The 18,555-nt window shown below is 57.7% G+C and overlaps 2 protein-coding genes across 3 annotated transcripts; both read right to left on the reverse strand.

Annotated features, from left to right (window-relative positions):
* Positions 1 to 4,253: 4,253 nt before the first annotated feature.
* Positions 4,254 to 9,231, reverse strand: LOC111166410 (keratin, type I cytoskeletal 15). 2 transcript variants are annotated; one of them, XM_022558076.3, is made up of 8 exons: positions 8,551 to 9,211; positions 7,641 to 7,723; positions 7,401 to 7,557; positions 6,765 to 6,926; positions 6,554 to 6,679; positions 6,156 to 6,376; positions 5,679 to 5,704; positions 4,254 to 4,988 (listed from the first exon to the last, which is right to left on the reverse strand). In XM_022558076.3, the coding sequence occupies exons 1-8, from the start codon at positions 9,010 to 9,012 to the stop codon at positions 4,894 to 4,896; spliced, it is 1,332 nt and encodes a 443-aa protein (XP_022413784.3). In that variant the 5' UTR covers positions 9,013 to 9,211; the 3' UTR covers positions 4,254 to 4,893. The 2 variants fall into 2 exon arrangements, with proteins under 2 accessions (XP_022413784.3, XP_089757366.1); XM_089901240.1 differs by lacking the exons at positions 4,254 to 4,988; positions 5,679 to 5,704 and having other exon boundaries at positions 5,711 to 6,376; positions 8,551 to 9,231.
* Positions 9,232 to 14,248: 5,017 nt separating this feature from the next.
* LOC111166411 (keratin, type I cytoskeletal 19) lies at positions 14,249 to 17,890 on the reverse strand. Its single transcript, XM_022558077.3, has 6 exons — positions 17,456 to 17,890; positions 15,841 to 15,923; positions 15,457 to 15,613; positions 14,989 to 15,150; positions 14,751 to 14,876; positions 14,249 to 14,619 (listed from the first exon to the last, which is right to left on the reverse strand). Exons 1-6 carry the CDS (start codon positions 17,873 to 17,875, stop codon positions 14,365 to 14,367), a joined length of 1,203 nt encoding a protein of 400 aa, XP_022413785.1. The 5' UTR covers positions 17,876 to 17,890; the 3' UTR covers positions 14,249 to 14,364.
* Positions 17,891 to 18,555: the final 665 nt, after the last annotated feature.

The following is an 18,555-nucleotide window of genomic DNA, read 5'->3' on the forward strand; positions in this document are numbered from 1 at the left end:
TGTTATTGTATCCTTTTTCCAGATGAGGAAACGAAGGCCCAGAGAGGTTAACTACATCGCCCAAACTTGAGTATGTCAGAGCCAAGATTCAAACCTCTGGCTCTAGGGTCTGCACCCTTAACAACTGCCTGGTCAATCCCTTTCAGGCTAGTGTTAGCACTGTCCCATTCAGAGGGCCTTCTCTCTTGTCCTCTCCATTCTCAGGCCTCCTGTCACCCAAGACCCAGCTGGTGGATGGGCCTGCATCCCACAGTGGTTAGGCCTGTGCAGCTGTTGGTCTGATGGTCAGCCTGTCTGGCCTCATGTGAGCTCCAAAGCTCGGGGGCTCAATGCAAAATGTCAAAGCCTAAATTGTCCTAGGAAATTCCCCGTCCAACTCCTTCATTTCACACGTGGGAAAAACTGAGACCCAGAAGGCCAAGGCCCAGCGCAGCGGGAAGGGAAGAGTTTTGCATGGATCTCTAGCTCTACCACTGATTCATTGTACACATGGTGTACATATGGGGGTACATATGGTGATTCATTGTGGGCCTTACGTTGAAATGGCTTCTAAGTTTCCTTCAGCAAAGCCCTCTGAGGCTCTAGTTCTCAAAAATTTATCCAGAGTCACCAGATTTTTCATCTGCAAAGTTGAGGCCTAGACCTCATCCCCCAGCTCCTAACCCAGCATTCCTTGCTTGAATCTTGGATCAGGCTCCTCCCTCCTTCCCTCTCTCCCTGGACAACAGGGGGCCTGGAGCCCAGGCTGGCTGACCGCCTCCCAAAGGGTCCTAAGGCTCCCTCACAGGGGAGGGGTCTCTTGTGAAAGGCAGACCCACCCCAGACGGTGGACCCGGGCCCTCTGTCAGCCCTCCACCCTCAGAGACACCTGCTTGACACAGCAATCCCCAGGAGCCTTCTCCAGACTAGCCTCAAGGCCTCAGGGCTTCACGTTTCTACATAATCAGCTTTCTAAAATCCCTTTTATACCACCAGGGTTCCCCAGAAATGCCAGCAAAGGCTTTGAATTAGGTGGACCTGTTTCAACCCTACTTCTGCCACAGACTGGCTGTGTGACCTTGGGAAAGTTACTCAACCTTTCAGTGCCTCGGTGACTGCAACTGTAAAATAGGCATTAGAGGAGTTAGTATTTGAGAAGCACCTGACCCACAGGAGCTCCCGGCAGGCGGAAGGTTACTCTTCCCTCCCTGTTACAAGTGAGGAAATGCGAGCTTCTCGTTGTTAGATGACCCGGCGGAGAATTCTTCTGGGCCTCCTCCATCCAGTGCCAGCCCATTGCTTTGCCTCCCTCTCTGGTTTCTGCAGCCAGCACGGCACCCACAGCAACCAGACATGTGACACTTGGTGGCATTCCTGTCTTATTTCCCCCACTCAGTCTTACATTTCCTGAAGATAAGGGCTTTGTCCTCCAAATACTGCTCCTGGCACAGGGGAGCTCTGGCTAACCGTCCAAGAAGCTGTTTCAGAGACACGCTGTCTGCTGGCTTTAGGTGAGAAGGAATATCTAGCAGGAATGGTATCGAGTGGGGTCACCCCAGCTGCAAATCTCATGGGAAAAGCTGCCACCTCCTTATTTCCCCTCGTGTCGCCAGCTGCCCACGGAGGGACAGGTGACCCCCATGTGGGCACGTACCCAAGACATTAGCGAATGTCCAGAGCCATGTCTAAGGCAAGAAAGAGCAAAAGAGAAGAAAGTTCATGCATTCGTGTGACAGCTATTTATTGAGCTACTCCTCTGAGGACTCAGCAGTGCAGGGAGCAGACACAGCCCCTGCTGTCACAGGCCAGGCTCCCTTCTGAGGTCCCAGGACGCAGAGCAGCCCATAGACAACCTCGAGATCAGCTCATCCAGTCAGACACCTCCATTTAAAGATGTGGAAACTGAGACCCGGAGGAGAACAGGGACCAAAGTCCTCAGGGAGAGAGGGGTGGGCACGCCCCACGCCTGCTCTGGGAAAGCCAGCCTGAACACAGCACACACCCCGGGGCCCTAATCCTTAGTCCCAAAGCTGCCCTCTCTGTGGGGAAGAGAGAGGCCTGCTGCCTGCTTCCCGGATTGGCTGGAAACCCAGCCCCACCTCCATCCAGGGGCAGGAAGTGGGCTGTCTCTGCCCCCGAAGATGATTTAAGGGCTCAGCCAGGCATGAGCTATCCCTAGGTGTGGGCTTCTCACTCCACGGTCAGACAGGGGACGGGACTTGGCAAGTTCCAAGGGCTTCTCTGATAGCCTGTCCCTGAATCCCAGCAGAGCAGGAATGGGAACTCAGGGGAGATAGAAGCAGCCTCCCCTTCCCACCCCCACAGCTCAGGGTCTGGCCCGGAGAGAAGGCTCACTGGATGAGGGCTGAGCCCCCATGCCACCCTGCGCCTTTGCAGACGTGGTTATTTCTGCAAGCAAAGAAGACTCTTCGGTGGCTGTTTAGAGGCCTGAGACCTCTCAACAGAGGCCCGGAAGTCGGCGAGGCACGAGCAGCAGCCTGGCCGCAGTGGGGTCGGAGAGTTCCCAAAAGGAGCCTGGCTGAGCCCAGGATGTTGGGGACGTGGAACCTGGTGCTCTGGGCTTGAACCACAGCGTGAGAGACCAAGGTGGCATGTGACGACAATCTTTCTGACTGTAATGGCTGTGTGACACTTGAACAGGATGCCCCTAGAGGTTAAGAAATGGGTTTCAGACCATCACACCCTCTAAGGAAGGTGTTGTCAGCTTCTGTCACCCTTATGGCATCCAGGGAAAAAGCAAAGGTCTGGAATCAGAGAGACCGTCCCAAACCCAGTTTCACTATTTCCTAGTTTATGGCTTCATTCAAGTGACTGAGCTTCCCTGGCCCTCTGTTTCCTCTTCTGACAACTGCCTCTGAAGTCTGACCCCACAGCTTCAAAAGCTGTCTGGAGAATAAATGAGATGCCATCCATTGAATGCCCTGCCCAGAGCCTGGCAGTGTGCTGACACTTAATAAATTCCGTTTCCTTCCTCCGGCCCCAGGGAAATCGGGCCTCAAAGTGTGTACTCAGGAGACACATTCTAGATTAAATCTCCCCCAGAAAGAACAGATGCCACCTTCTCTCCAGCCACTGCTGCTGGGTGAGGAGTTGTACCCAGCGAGACCTAGGGGCTCCCTCTCAGAGGGCCTGGCCCTCCTCCCAAATGATCTGATTCTAAGGAGAACCGCGGCACCTCCTACCTGCTCTTCCCAGCAGAACAAAGAAACCGGTTCTCCCTCTCCCCACAATCCTCGCCCGAGCCCAGCCCAGCCATGGCACCCAGAGTTCTCCACTTCCTCATTCCCTGCCCTCTATCAGGAGCTACGAATCCCAAAGGAAACAGCCCCAAACCAGAAGCGACAAATCAGGTGTGCGTGGATACCGCTGCTGTAATGAGCCCTCAGGTGGAGACTGGTGACTGGAGAGCAGGAGCAGGATTTAGACAGAGAAGGGCAAGTAGGGGTTGGTGTTGCTTTGGACTTAAGCTTGGAGAAATCAGGGAGGACTTCCTGGAGCTGGTGTTTTTCCCTCTGGGCACTTTCAGTGCTTTGTGAGGAGATGACAGCTTCGCGGGGGATGGGGGCCAGCTTTGCAGGGGGGCAGAGAGGGGAACTGGCTCAGCCGCTCTGGAGGTCAGGTGTGCCTGGCTGGAAAAGAGGGGAGGTTCAGGGGTACATATGGTGAGGGCCAGAAGCAAGGAGGAAGGTCCTGTCAATGAGCTGTGAAGAACCAGGGCCTGGGGTCCCAGAACAAGCCCTGGTCTTGGAGTTATACAGGTGTGGGGCCCAGCCCCAGCCCTGCTGCTTACTACCCATCCACGAGGCCTCTGGGCAAGTCATCAGCCTGACCTCCTCATCTGTAAGCTTCTCTAAGTTCCTTCATCTCTAAGATGGAATAATAAATCCTGACCACCGGCAGTTGGTTAAATGAGACCCATAGGTGGGTGCGCCTAGCACAGTGCCAACCACAGAGTGGTGAACCAGAGCCATCGATTCAGTCAACCATCCAACAAGTGATTAGCCCATGTGTCCAGCCCTGTGCTAAGGACAACACACTGCTCTAAGGAACCCCGCCTCCTGCTTCTGTGATCACTAAATGGGGTAAGCAAGACAGCAAGTCATCTGAGCCACCTGATTTGTCCCAGGCGCCCCAGGTAACCCAAAGAGTGACCACGCAGGGACGAGTTCAAAGTCAGGGGGAGATGGCAGCGTGTGGGCCCTGGGCTTCCTCAGAGGCCACCAACAAGAAAAACTGGACATACTCCCAAGAGATACTTGCAAAAGGAAAAGCAATTCTTTATTGCATGGACATGGTACAAACCATGAGCTGGTTACACAATACAGCTGCTTCTTGCACCTCCCTGCTGTAAGGGAGGTGGGAAAGCTGAAGCGGGGTCTGGGAAAGCATGTGAAGCACCCAACTAGGAGATGAGGGACCCCTTGAGCTGGACCCTCTGAAGGCAGTGCCTGGAGTTTGCTTTTCTTTTTTTTTTTTTTCTTTATTTATTATTATTATTATTATTTGGCTGTGTTGGGTCTTCATTGCTGCTCGCGGGCTTTCTCTAGTTGCAGCGAGTGGGGGGCTGCTCTTGGTTGCAGTGCGAGGGCTTCTGATTGCAGTGGCTTCTCTTGTTGCGGAGCACAGGCTCTAGGCGCACAGGCTTTGGTAGTTGTGGCTCGTGGGCTCTAGGGCGCAGGCTCAGTAGTTGTGGCTCGCGGGCTTAGTTGCTCCACGGCATGTGGGATCTTCCTGGACCAGGGCTCGAACCCGTGTCCCCTGCACTGGCAGGTGGATTGTTAACCACTGTGCCACCAGGGAAGCCCGAGTTTGCTTTTCTGGTCCCTCCGGCCAGCTGTCCACTCAGCCTGGGGAGGGTGGGGATGACGGGGGTGTCTCTCCTGCGCTGGGTACTTAGATGTCTCTCTTTTGAGAAGAAACCAACTTCCCATCCACTGACTCCTCAACATTGATGAGGACTTTGCCGCTGCCACCACCTCCCAGGGAGGCTGTAGAAAGAAGAGACAAGCTTTAGAGTGGGAGACTCTCCCTGTCCTCCCTCCCAAGGGGCCAGGACCTTGGCTGAGCTCTGGGAGAACTGCACAGCACCCCTGATAATGGCCATTGGCCAATCCTCCCAGAGTTGCCAGGAGGACTGGTGCTGAATCACTCATGGAGATTGGCGGCGGCAGCGGCAGGTATGCTGTGCAGTGAGCAAGAATGTCAGGGCTTTTAAGCTGTACATAAACAGAAATTAATCATGGGCATCTCACCATAAGTGCATGAAGGTGGGGCGGGTGGGGGGGGAGGCGGGGGAGGGGGAGCCGGGGGAGGCTATACCCTGGACAAAGCTTACTCATCCTGGAAGGTTCTCAGTAAATCTTCAATCCCAATCCTACCAGCGCTGATAGAGGGGTCCCACTGGGGAAGAGGTACCTACTGGAATGGGCATGTCCCCACCCTACTGGGATGCTTGGCCTCTTTCACCTTCCTCCCCATTCCAAGAAGAATTGTGGCTTCAATAGCTTCCCTCTCCCCTCAACTCAGGAAGAGCTAAGTCTCTTGGACTTCTCTGGCAGTTCAGTGGTTAAGTCTCCACACTTCCACTGCAGGGGGCACGGGTTCAATCCCTGGTCGGGGAACTAAGATCCCGCATGCCGCCCAGTGTGGCCAGAAAAAATAAGAGTGAAGCCTCTTACCTTCTCTGGTACCAATGCCAGCCATCCTGAAAGAGAGGGGGCAGCAGATGTAAGCAACGGACAAAAACTCAGGTCTGCCTACAGGAGGCCCCGGGAGACAGCTAAGCCGTCCTCTCCAGCCCTCACACCACCCTCACTCCCACATCTGACTTCTCGAAAGCCTGGGACATCCTGAGAGCCACCCCCAAGCACACAGATTCTGATCTATGATAACACTCCATCTATTTCATGCTGGAAATGGAGCCAGCATTAAATCCAAGACCACGAGCCCAACTGCTATCATTTACAGAAGGTACACAGGTCCAGAGAGGTGACAGGACCTGCCCATGGTAGCGGCCAAAGATTAGAGCGCAGAGTCCAGAACCTCTTACTCCTTGTTCTGTTCTCTTTTCACTGTAGACGCTGCACTTAAGATGACTCTCCCCACTCAACCACAACCGGCCCCTCCCTCGCTGCCCCCTGCACCCGAGCCCCTGCCTGGCGTCCTGGCCCTCCAGCAGGCTGCGGTAGGTGGCGATCTCCTGCTCCAGCCGCGCCTTGATGTCCAGCAGCATCTTGTACTCCTGGTTCTGGCACTCCATCTCACGTCGGAGCTCGCTCAGCTGGGCCTCGATGCTGTTGGTGAAGCCCTGGATCTGCTGCAGCTGCAGGGCGTAGCGGCACTCGGTCTCCGCCAGCGTGCTCTCCAGCCCGGCTTTCTGGTGGGGCAGCAGACCAACAGACATCACATCAGGCTAGACAGGAAGCCGCCGAGGGCCTGGGGAGAGAGGCTGAATGGATGGCAAGGAACAGCCCCAAAGGGAGCTCGGGAACACCAAGGCTTACATAGCCACGGAGGGTGGGAGAGGCTGGGGTGGGTGGGGTGGGAGCCAGACCTTGCTGAGTTGGGACTGCAGCTCCATCTCCAGCCCCTGCACCGTGCGTCTCAGGTCTACGATCTCCGTCTTGCTGGTCTGGATCATCTCTGTGTTGGAGGCCACCTCCTTATTCAGCTCCTCTGTCTGTAGGTCATGCACAAGACAAGTGAGCTCCACGGGCCTCCCAGGAGCTCAGGGAGCTGGAGCGGGGCTGGCAGGTCAGGCCCACCTTGCTGAAGAACCAGGCCTCGGCATCCCGGCGGTTCTTCTCCGCCATGGCCTCGTACTGCTCCCTCATCTCCGCCAGCACGCGGGTCAGGTCCACGCCCGGTGCTGCGTCCATCTCCACGTTGACCTGGCCGGCCAGCTGGTTGCTGAACTCCTTCATCTCCTGCAGGGTGGGTGGGGCCCATTCAGAGACAGAGGGCGGAAGCCAGAGCTGAGTCTGGGGTCCCAGTGCCAATCCCGGCTCCATCCCTAACTCACCACGTGACGTTGGCTCTGCCCCGTACCCATCCCGGGCCCCTGTTTCCCACTGTACGTGAAGACTTTTGATCGCACGAGCCCCTCAGCACTAAGGGTCCCTCCTCCTCTCTAGGTCCTGCCGAGGGAGGACCTCAAGACAGTAGGGCCTTTGTGTCAGCTCATGAAGCAAATCAGGACAGCAGTACCCACTGGCCACCTGGCCTGGCTATGGATCAGAGGAGACAAGGGGTCTGGGTCGACAGTGCCCCTTCCTCTCCATGGGAACACCTGTGTTGGGGGGCGTGCATATCTGAACCACGAAGCCCTTCCCCCAACTATGAGGAGGCCCCAGAGGCCCCACTCTGCCTCCCATCAGCCCCAGCCACTGCCTGGCTCTCACTTCCTCGTGGTTCTTCCGGAGGTAGGCCAGCTCCTCGTTCAGGCTCTCAGTCTGCAGCTCCAGGTCGGCTCTGGCCAGGGTCAGCTCGTCCAGCACCCTGCGGAGGCCGTTGATGTCGGCCTCCATGCTCTGGCGCAGGGCCAGCTCGTTCTCATACCTGGAAAGGAAGAGGGAACCCAAGTGAGGAAGGGTGAGGGGTCTGGGCCACTTGGGTTGGGAGAGGGGGCAGAGGGAACATACTTGAGTCTGAAGTCATCCGCAGCTAGCCTGGAGTTGTCAATCTCCAGGCTAACCCGGGAGTTGTCGATGGTGGCCGCCAGGATCTGCAAGATACAGGGAGCTGGTGTCTAGAGGACCCCTCCCTCTTCCCTGCTGCTCTCCCTGCCCTGCACCCCAGGCGGGACCCCTCACTAAACATCTCCCCTCTGACACCAGCAACGGAAGCCTGTAGGGCCCCGGGGCAGAGTCCAGGCCAACACTTGGTCTGCCCCAAGCCACCCTCCTCGTCTCCAGAACATGAAAGACCAAGGAGCCAGGGTTGCAGAGAACCCCCTGTGGAAAGTGCCTGGCCTGGAGACGGTGCCCTCTTGGGGGTACTCCACCAGCCTCCCCTGTAGACAACTCACGGTCGCCGGCCTCCTGCACACCTTAACACAGCCATGCATCTACAGGACATTCCAGTCAGGGGGAAACTGGGGGGCAGCTGCAGAAACTGGTGCAGGTGAGTGAAGGGTGAGTGAGTGGCTGGGAGAGCCCATACCCAGTTCCAGGTCTCCTAAGGTCCAACAGTGCTTTTGCCACCCAAGACATTCGAAGGGTGAGGCAGGCAGTGCTGGTGTTCTGGACTCCTAGAACCAGAGGTTCATCTCTACACCTCCGTTCTTGCAAAAAACCCAAAGGAACGCTCTAGGCAGAGCCCTGCAGGGTGTGAACACTGCTCTCACCTCGGCCCCTACTGGTCGAGACCAGCGTGCCAGGATCCCCAGCACTGCCAGGTTGAGCAGATGTTTGCGGGCATCCACACCTGGAACGCATTCCCCATGCTCCAAGTTTGCCGAGGTTACACATCATTACCTGGGAAGGCAAGGATTTCCCCCAGGCGGCTGGCACCAGCCACCTGCTCCCCTCTCCCTGACGCCCGAGGACTCACCTTGTCTCGGAGTTCTTCGATGGTCTTGAAGTAGGGGCTGTAGTCGTGCTCCGGGCTGGTTGGGCTCTGCTTCTGGTACCAGTCGCGGATCTTCACCTCCAGGTCAGCATTGGCCTCCTCCAGGGCGCGCACCTTCTCCAGGTAGGAGGCCAGGCGGTCGTTGAGATTCTGCATGGTGAGCTTCTCGTTGCCAGAGAGGAGGCCGCCACCGCCGAAGTCACCAAAGCCACCACCAAAGCCTCCACCCAAACCACTACCAGCCCCTCCACTGAAGCCACCCCCATAGCCCCCTGCTGACCCCGAGGAGACAAACCTGGCAGAAGAATCTGAGATACTGCGGCTCCCACCTCCCCCATAGAGACTCCTCCCACCAAAGCCAACTCCCCCAGCCATGAGGGAACCCCCCCAGGTCGAGCCACCCCCAAAGGTGGAGGAAGAAGTCTGCAGAAATGTGGTGCTCATGGCCAGGCAGCAGCCCTGAGCCCTCAGCAGCACAAGCAAAGCTGGCAGGAGGCGTGAGCTGGGCTGAAACCCGAGGTCTGCACCTGTCACCCCCAGCCCCAGGCTCCTTATATACCCCTCCCAGGGTGTTGTGGGGCCATGTCTCCTCCCCCAAAGGGAAGCCAACTCCTTCTGCCTTCCTGACAAACACAGCCACCTGCACACCTCCACGTGGCTGGTTTGGGGTTTTTCTTTTCTTTCTATTTTTTTAATGCAACAAAAGAGATGATTCAGAATGAATGGTGTTTTGCCCCGGGCCATGGTTTTAACACTTGGATTACAGGTTCATCTCTACTCTCCAGGAGAAAACCGAAAGAAGCAAACTCGCATCACGTCTGCCAGGCCTCCGCCTGCACTCTTAGAGGCTCAGGCCAGCTCCACATTCCGCTGGACTTCTCTGCTGCCCGCAGGTGGCCGGCTCCCTGCTCTCAGTTCGAGAATCCACTTTTCATCGCTGCCCTGTGCAGTCCCTCTCACAGACCCCATGTGCGAGCCTGCAGGCTCTGGGCATTGGCGGGCAGAGGTACACAGAGGAATGCAGGGCCCACAGGGATAGGCTGAGGACAGGAGAGGGATCCTGAGTCAAGTTCCAGCTGAGGTGACCAGAGGGGCCAGCATCTGTCACTTCCCTGATGCTCCAAATGGACCCCTCTCCTCCTCTCCTCTCCCACCCCCAGTTCCCCTCCTTCTTCTCCAGCTCCCCCACACTGGCCCTCAGCCCCATGGCACTGGCATTCTCACAAAAGCCAGCGGGCTCAGGGCTGACAAGGGGCTGATTGATAATCCCACCGCCTGCCAACTACATGTCACTGAACCTTTGCTTGCTCCTGGGACAAGTTGGGGCAAACCTCTGCAGATAAGACGGGAGCAAGTTCCAGAAAGCCCCTGCTTTCTCCAGGGAGAGGCAAGTCGCTGCACAGCGGCGCTAGATTAACCCTGTTTGTCCCATCAAGCACCGTGAAGCTGAGGAGGGATCCGATCCAGAAAGCTGTATGTGCCTGAGCACCGTGAGGGGTGGGGGGATAGAGAGGCCCGCAGGGCAGGCTGGAAGACACCTCGGAGATCTTGAAGGTCGAGGCACCGCTTCAGAGAGCAGGATGCTGAGGCCAAAGAGGGGAGTCCAACACTCAGGAGAGCCCTCTTCTCCGCCGCCAGCTCAGGGGCCCGTGTTCCGGGGATACCTGATACCTGTGGGCAGTGCCACCGGAGGTGTGGCCTGGCCCTCTGGCTTTGGCTACGGGGTTTAGAGAGAGCCAGGGGCGGGGAAGTGAGCAAGACCAGGCTGGAGGGTCAGGAGGAGGACTCCTGGACCACAGCTGCAGCACCGTGAAGCTGATGGAGCTCTGGATTCCCTGGGACCTGGCTTCAAGCCTGGCTCTACCCATCACTGCTTGGAAAACCTTGGACACGGTACCATTCAAGTCTCAGTTTCCTTGTGGCAACGGGCACTCTCAGCTCCCACTTACGGGGAAGCCCTGAGGCCCAAAAGCCCCCATCCTGCCTCCTCCTTGCTCCCCGTCTTCTGAGGCACCGGATGGTGGGGTGCATGTCCAATACTTAGGACTCCCAAGTAGCATCACCTGCGGGGACTTTTTTTTTGTCCTTGGGCATCAGATCTGCCCTGTGAGTGACCGTCACAGTCTGCCATATTCTTCCGTAACCAGCACCTACTGGGCAATGCAGGTCATTGTTATTATTGCTCTAATAACAGTAAATTCTTACTTCCACCGCATCCTTCACAGTTTACAGTGCACTTCTGCATCCATGCCTCCTCTGTTCCTCACAGCTAAGAAGATGATCCCTGCCCCTATTTCAGAAGGAATGAAATTGCAGCTCAGAGAGGGAAGTGATTTGTATAAGTGGCACAGCTAGTAAGAGGGCATCGCCGGGACTCACTGGGTCCTCTGACCGTCCCCCCCGCCCACACTCAAACAGGAGACAGGAAAAGAAGATGTTCCCCTCCCCAGACTCCAGATTCCTGCACCTGAGCTGGGGTAGTGGAGTATTCCTGGTACGTGGGGGTGGGCTTCTCCTCACCCAGCATCACAGTGAGCCAGCCTCTGAGTGCTGGGCCCAGACAGTGAGGTATTGTCTCGTGGATGGGAGGATACTGTCCTTTCCTCTGAAAGAAAAATAATCAAACTCAGATCAGCCATAGCTCATTAAAGCCTCTGCAGACATTACGGCCCCAGCAATTACCCCGGGAAAAATTATGTGGCATCACCCCGGGGTGAGGGAGGGCTGGACCCCAGCCAGCCTCTCTCTGCACCCTGACTCCCCTCCAGCAGCCCCTCAAGGGGGCTTTCCCTACGCTCTCAGGCCCAGGCCAGGCAGCAGCTGCCCCAGTCACAAATCCCTGGTTTCGGTCCAAACAGTTCCTATGAGCTCAAGGCCTGGGTGGCCGGAGCCTATTCACTAGCGCCAGAAGGTGATGGCTGGGCAAGGGTGGAGACCAAGCTCCATTTGGCTCCAGCCCAGACTGCAGACCTGGGCCCTGCCCCAGGCAGCCCGCCCGGGATGCTGTGCCAGTTTCTGTCCTTTGCCCACTGCAGGCAGACAGGCTGTCCCAGAGCCAGCCTTCCCTCCTAGGGATGGGACGATGCAGCCCAGTGGAAAGAGCCTGAGCTGGACTCCACCTCTGGGTGTGGCTCAACATCTCCGAGCCAGGTTCCTGACTTAAAATTGGGCCATTTTCCCACTTACATGAGATACTAAGAAGAGTCAAAATCATAGAGACAGAAAGTGTAATGGTGGTTGCCAGGGGTGGGGAGAGAGAATGAGGAGTTATGGATTAATGGGGATAAAGTTTCCGTTTTACAAGATAGAAAGAGTTATGAGGATGGAGGGTGATGCTTGCACGACATGCTTGCACAACAATGTGAGTGCACAGGACTGCCACAGAACTGTGCACCGAGAAATGTGTAAGATGGTAATGTTTATGTTATGTGTATTTTACCACAATAAAAAAATTTAAAAAAAAAACACACTGACCCCATTAACACTGGCCCCAGCTACAGGGCCACAGTGAGCATTCAGTGTCACAGGGGGAGTGGGGACCTCCATAGATGTTAGAATCTCCTCTGCTCCCCAGGGAGATGCCAGGGTCAGAGAGAGGGCATACCCTGGGACCTGGAGAATTCCTCATTTCTCATTTATTAGTTACATGGCGTTGAGTAATCAAGCCTCCTCTCTCCGAGCCTCAGTCTACCAATTGGAAAAATGGAAATAACTCTGGCCCAGTCTGACTCACGGGGATGGAGCAAGATGACAGACCGGAAATGCTTGCAAACTGAAGTGGTCAAGATGACCAGCAGGGCTGCCCCCCCCCAAATCCCCTCCCCCTTCCTCTCGCTCCCTTTCCTCTATCCCAGCTGCTCCTGTCAACACAGTACCCCTAGTTTCAGCTCCCAGACTGAGACAGAAAAGTGTCCACACACACACACACACACACACACACACACACGCGCGCGCACCTGCACACAAAGGAAAGCTTTATTCCTGACACCCAGACCTGAGACCCAGTCACCAGCCCCACCTGTATGGGGCCCAGACCCCGCCTCACAGCCACATTCCAGGGGCCTCTGGGGCACAGAAGAGGGTTTCAGCTGTGACAACAGAGGCTTTCACGAACAGGGGACAAATATCTGGGCACTCCCAGCCTGGGACTGGGGGTGCAGCCAGGCCTCTGGCCTCTAGCTCCAAGGCCTCCTAAGTCAAGTGGGAGAGTGAGTCTGTAGGTGCTGACGGCCAGAGCGGAATAACTGGGGACGTGGCAGAAGGGGCTCCTGGCCCAGGGCTGCGGCAGGGGAAGCGGGAAGAGCTGGGCTCGGGGGTCACCAGCCTGTGATTTGGAGTAAGCTAATGAGCCTACCAAGCTTCATGGAAAATGGCGAAAAAAGCACCCCCTTCAGGATGAACACCAGGTATGGCGGGGTCCTGAGCCTCCTTAGCGCAGTGCTGAGCACAGGTGGCAGAGCGTCCATCTGTCCGCCTAGAGACCTTCCGCCTCACTCAGCCCCCTCCCTCACAGGGTCGGCCGCTGTCACAGACAGATCCACGGGGCCTGAACAGACCCACTCAGCCTGAACCTCTCTGCTGGGGGAAGTGGGACATATTTACCTTTAATTGGCCTCTGTTCTTGGCAGCTAAGCTGTAAATCACAGGGACAGGACCATACCAACCCAAGAGCAGAGTTGTACCCGGAAGCTGGGAATTGCATTCCTTTGGGGGCCCGGGACGGGCCCCAGGCAAGCCAGTTTGGGGGTCTCTGTGGGAGGTCTGGGTCACAGCTGGGTCCTATTCCAGGCTCTGAGCCCAGGTGTGGGCTGGTGGGCGTAAGGGGCTTACGCGGGGCTGCCAGGGGATGGATGGAGGTGTCAGTGCATGCGCACACACACCCCACCGAGGGCGCCCTCTCCAGCCCTGTTCTGAGCTGGTGCCCGCCCCCTGACCCCAAAGCCCCAGTTTCTCCTTAAGTTAGGTGGAAAATCCTGTCAGGAGGAACTGCCTCAGGGGATCCCAGTCCTAGGCCTTCACACACAGCAAGACTGGAATGTACAGAGGAAATGGCACAAGCAGTGTCATCCTAGGAGATGGGGTGCAGGGGTGGCACTGTGGGTTAAGAATCAGGAAATGTAATTCTGGCCCTAGCTCTGCCACGTAGTTGCTATGTGGCCTTGCTCAAGTTACTTAACCTCTCTGAGCCTGCTTCCTACTCTATAGGATACAACTCACTACCTTTCAGGGTTGTTTGATTAAATAGCACTTAGTAGGTGCTCAGTAAACATTAATTACAGATACACAAACACAAACCAACCCTAGGGGTGAGTTCAGTGGAAAGAAAACTAAATCTGGAAGCAAAAACCAGTTTCAAATCCCACCTTTGCCATGTGTTAGAACAGTTATATATACAACAACCCACTTCGCCTCTCTGAGCCTTAGTTTATCCCTCTGTAAAATGGGAGCAATGCTTATTAAACATCCTTGTTTTAGGGAACAGGTGAGATACAGGAAGACCTCTGCAAAGGAATTACTGTAACAGCTGGAGTTTGTGAGCACCCTCCCTCCCCTTTCCGGGGAAAGCGTGGACTCTGGTCCAAATGAAACCTAAACAATAAAACCTAAACAGTGCCAAGGCCTGGCCCCCCCCCCACCATGGGCTGAAATAACAAACTCAACGTCCTTCCTCCCTTGGGCCATAAAGTTTTATTGGAAGATCGGGGGAGAGCCAGGGATAAGGGTCCCTCCCCTCCCATGCCCCTACCCAGGGGAATCCCTCTGCAGCAGGGTAGGAAGGCCAGGAGGCTGCCAGACTCAGAGGACCTTCGGGGTGGACAGGTTGTTGTAGTAGGCGTCCTGGCCCTCCAGCAGGTTTCGGTAGGTGGCGATCTCCTGCTCCAGCCCGGACTTGATGTCCATTAGGTGCTGGTACTCCTGGTTCTGCCGCTCGGTGTCGGCACGCACATCGCTCAGCTGGGCTTCGACACCACTGATCAGCGCCTGGATCTGCGCCAGCTGGGCTCCAAAGCGAGCCTCCGTTTCGGCCAGCGTGTCTCCCAGGGCAGCTTTCTGAGGGCAGGGAGAGGGAAGGAGACTCAGCAGAGCCTGGTGCCCAGCGACGGCATGGGCCCAGCCACCATCCAGGCTGCCCGAGGCCGCAAGGACACGAGTGTGCATCCCACAGGGCAGAAGGCACATACCATGCTGAGCTGAGACTGCAGCTCGATCTCCAGACCCTGGAGGGTACGCCGCAGGTCGGTGACCTCTGTCTTGCTGATCTGCAGCTGTTCCGTGTGGCCAGCGACCTCCCTGTTCAGCTCCTCAGTCTGCAGTGAGAGGAGGCAGAGGGAGTAAGCGCTGAGGCAGACCCTTGCCTGGGAGCATTAAGCCCACTCTCCTTGCCACCTCCCCAAGGGGCACCTGCCTCCCCCTCCATACCTGGCTGGTGAACCAGGCCTCAGCATCCTTCCGGTTCTTCTCAGCCATGACCTCATATTGGCTTCTCATGTCACTCAGGATCTTGGCTAGGTCGATGCCCGGGGCGGAGTCCACCTCCACGCTGACCTGACCACCCACCTGGCCCTTCAGGACACTGATTTCCTAGAAAGATACAACAGAGATGGGCATGTCAGGGCCCAGAGCCTGCGGGGCCTGAGCCAGGTCACTCCCCCATCCCCCAGGCCATAGGGGTCTGGTTTTCAGGTGCAGACCTAGGAGCCAGCGCTGGGGTACAGATGGGGTCACCACCATCCCCTGCTGGAACCCTTGGGAGCCACATGACACACTCAGGGCCAGGTCAAGGGTGCAGCAGATGTGGCCACGGTCAGAGGATACAGGATAAAGAAAAGTGTCCTCAGCTCTGGGAAGCTGGGCGGAGATGGATGGGAAGCCCAGCTTGAAACCCACCTCCTCGTGATTCTTCTTCAGGTAGGCCAGCTCCTCCTTGAGGTTCTCGATCTGCATCTCCAGGTCGGTCCTGGCCAGGGTCAGCTCGTCCAGCACCCTGCGTAGGCCGTTGATGTCGGCCTCCACGCTCACGCGCAGGGCGTGCTCCGTCTCAAACCTTTTGGAGGAAATAGTTGCTGTCAGGCCAGCATTTCCTCTGCACCTCTGAAGACTTCCCCACCTCCCCTGGGTTCAGGGGCCCATGGGGGATGGGGTGTGCTTCAGACCAGCTGGGGTGGGTGAGAGCAGAGTCCATTTCCCCCACGGCACTGAGCCCCATAAGTGCCTGAGATTGCCCCCCTCCCCTGCCCTGGCTTCTGCAGCCCCCAAGGCACAGACACTCACTTGGTTCGAAAGTCATCTGCAGCCAAACGGGCATTGTCGATCTGCAGGACTATCTTGGAATTCTCAATGGTGGCACCAAGAATCTGGAAGGCGGAAGGCAGGAGGTTGGCACCAGTTCGTACATGGGCACTGTCCACCCACTTTCTTCCCAGAGGAGAGAGAAGAGCAAAGGAGTATGCGTGCCTGTGTGCCTCCACCGCCTGGAGACCAAAGCCTCAGCCACCCCAGGCTGCCCATCAGCCTGCTCCCTGGGAGGCCTTGGAATGGGTCCAGGCCCAGGAGCTGGAGCGGGAGAAACTACCGCCAGGGAGGCTGAGCCAGGGGGAAATGGGAAGGGCAGGGAGGTAAGCCTGGGGGGAAAAGTCTCCACGACCTGCACCCAGGAAAACTATAAATGCTCATAGGGAGGCAACTTCTAGTGATCCGCAAACCAGATGCAGGGAGCACAGGGGCGGGCTGTGGTCTGACCTGTGGTCTGACCCCCACTCAAAGCACCTTCTGCCTTCGGGGAAGGGAAAGCGCTCTGTCGAGCATCTATTATGTGCTGACACTTTGTGCCTCCTCTTTGAGGCAAAGTGTATTCCCTTGTGTAGGTCACAGTTTATAAAGTTTGAAAGCACTATGCTCGTTGTTTACATCTCTAGCTCTCCCTCATCTACGGGTCTGGTCTAGGCCCCTGGCACCCAGCACCACGCCAGGCACAGGGTGGGCCCTGGCCTACGCTGCGGGGACTGTGCGTTTGGAGACCCAACGTGTGAGGCTGTTAAATGTCCCACTGGCTTCTGAAACATTTCTTCGGGACCGAGATCCCAGCTCTGAGCTGTTCCCTGTGGGCAGAGACCAAGCCCCACCCTGAAGGACCCTGAGGGCCTCCCAGCAAGAGGCTGTAGCTGGGACTTGGGGTCTTCACCCACACGGCACGGGGCCTCTCCACAGAGGTCTTCACAAGCTCAGCATTCGTCTCTCCTTCACCCAGTCCGGGGACCACAGCATACGTCCCTCCTTGCCCAGGGGCCAGAGTTAGCCTCGCCCATTCTTCCTAGAGCTCCTCTAAGTCCCCAGTGGCCCCCTGGGCGGGGGAGGGGCTTCAGCCTCAGCGTGATGGAAACCAGACCCGCCCGGCGGGAGACAAGGAATGCAGAGGGCCTCACACCGGGGGCAGCAGAAGGCAGGTCTGGCCTGGCGAGAACCAGATTCCTCCCTGGCCAAACTCTTGCATTTCCCTGTTGCACAGCGACTCAGGTCCAGACCTCAGGACAGCGACTCAGGTCCAGACCTCAGGGCAGCCCACAGCGCGCCCCATCTCTTCCCCCTCCTTCCTCCCCCCTTTCCCAGGCCTAGCCGACCGGCGCGCCTTCTTCCTCCCGCCCTCCAGTCCCCCACATTAACCCGCTCCCCCCCACCAGGCCTCCACTTCCTGCCCCGTGGTCCTGCCCCTCCTCACCGGCCGGCTTCCCTCCGCCCCACCCTGCGGGCCCTCCCCCATCCTAACCCTCGCTCCCGCCCCGGCCGGGAGGTGGCTCTGGCGCCCGCCGGCCCCGCCTCGGGCCTCACCCGCCCCGCGGGGCTGGGTATACGCGGCAGGTGCACTTCCCGCGGCCGGGCCGCCTCCCACCTGGTCCCGCAGGGCCTCGATGGTCTTGAAGTAGTGGCTGTAGTCGCGGGCGGGCCCGGGCCCCTGCTTCTGGTACCAGTCGCGGATCTTCACCTCCAAGTCGCCGTTGGCCTCCTCCAGGGCGCGCACCTTCTCCAGGTAGGAGGCCAGGCGGTCGTTGAGGTTCTGCATGGTGAACTTCTCGTTGCCCGCCAGCAGCCCGTCGGAGCCGGCCAGGGCGCCCGCATAGCCGCCGCCGTAGCCCCCGGAGGAGGACGAGGACACGAAGCGGGCGGAGGACACCGACACGCCGCGGCCACCCGAGCCCCCGTGGATGCTGGGCGCGCGGAAGGCGCCTCCCGCCCCGAAGCGCGTGGAGCCGCTGCCCAGACCCCCGAAGGAAGAGGTGGCCGACGACTGGCGATAGCTGTAGGAAGTCATGGCGAAGGAGGACGCGGGCGACACCGGTCGGAGTGGCTGCAGTCGGCAAGAGGAGTGGCAAGGCCCTCACCTGGCGCCTTTTATGCCCGGGGTTGGGCGGGGGAGGGGGGACGGTGTCGGGCGGATTTCTGAGGGCCCAGGAATTTGCAGGCTCCTGAGTGCAAATACGGGCGCTCTCCCCATTGGTCAGTTCCTGGCGGCTCTGCTTCCGACTCTCCCCTCCCTGGGACCAGAGGCTCCTGCCCTCCGGAGAGCTGCCCCACACCAGCCCACTCCGATGCCCAGCCACACACCCCGCTGGCACACTCGTTCGGATCTTCACCCCCATCACACGTACACTTAGACATCCCCGCAATTCACATGCTGGCCCTCCCCCATTAAGATCACCCAGAGTTTGACACCCCCCAGGAATTACAGTTTTTCTGAGAGTACACGCCGAGACGTCAGCCCCCCACCCCGTGATCCCTCACTCAGAGTCCCCCCATCACATTCTGAGCCCCTTCCTTGTGATCAAAATTAACCCCCCCAAAGTACATTCACCTGATTCCTACGCCCCACTGGGAGTTACAGTCTCTCAGAACCTGCCCCTTGGGGATCACCCACACCCTGACCCCCGCCTCAGTCCCCCACATGAGGTGCTCTGAGGTGCAACTTCCCAGGCCTCCTGAGACAAAGCCGCC

Source organism: Delphinapterus leucas, chromosome 19, assembly GCF_059928025.1.
Source record: "Delphinapterus leucas isolate spDelLeu-1000000601 "Yukka" chromosome 19, BTC_Dleu_Yukka2, whole genome shotgun sequence".
Classification (NCBI taxonomy): Eukaryota; Metazoa; Chordata; class Mammalia; order Artiodactyla; family Monodontidae; genus Delphinapterus; species Delphinapterus leucas.

Excerpts from the sequence above, each read along its gene's own strand:
- LOC111166410 (XM_089901240.1), bottom strand. The coding sequence starts at position 9,012 with ATGAGCACCACATTTCTGCAGACTTCTTCCTCCACCTTTGGGGGTGGC. Across the intron at positions 7,558-7,640 it reads GCGGATGACTTCAGACTCAA|GTATGAGAACGAGCTGGCCC; the intron begins GTATGTTCCCTC and ends CTTCCTTTCCAG. Across the intron at positions 6,680-6,764 it reads AGGCCTGGTTCTTCAGCAAG|ACAGAGGAGCTGAATAAGGA; the intron begins GTGGGCCTGACC and ends CATGACCTACAG.
- LOC111166411 (XM_022558077.3), bottom strand. The coding sequence starts at position 17,875 with ATGACTTCCTACAGCTATCGCCAGTCGTCGGCCACCTCTTCCTTCGGG. Across the intron at positions 15,924-17,455 it reads TCGAGGCCCTGCGGGACCAG|ATTCTTGGTGCCACCATTGA; the intron begins GTGGGAGGCGGC and ends TCCGCCTTCCAG. Across the intron at positions 15,151-15,456 it reads TGAAGAAGAATCACGAGGAG|GAAATCAGTGTCCTGAAGGG; the intron begins GTGGGTTTCAAG and ends GTATCTTTCTAG.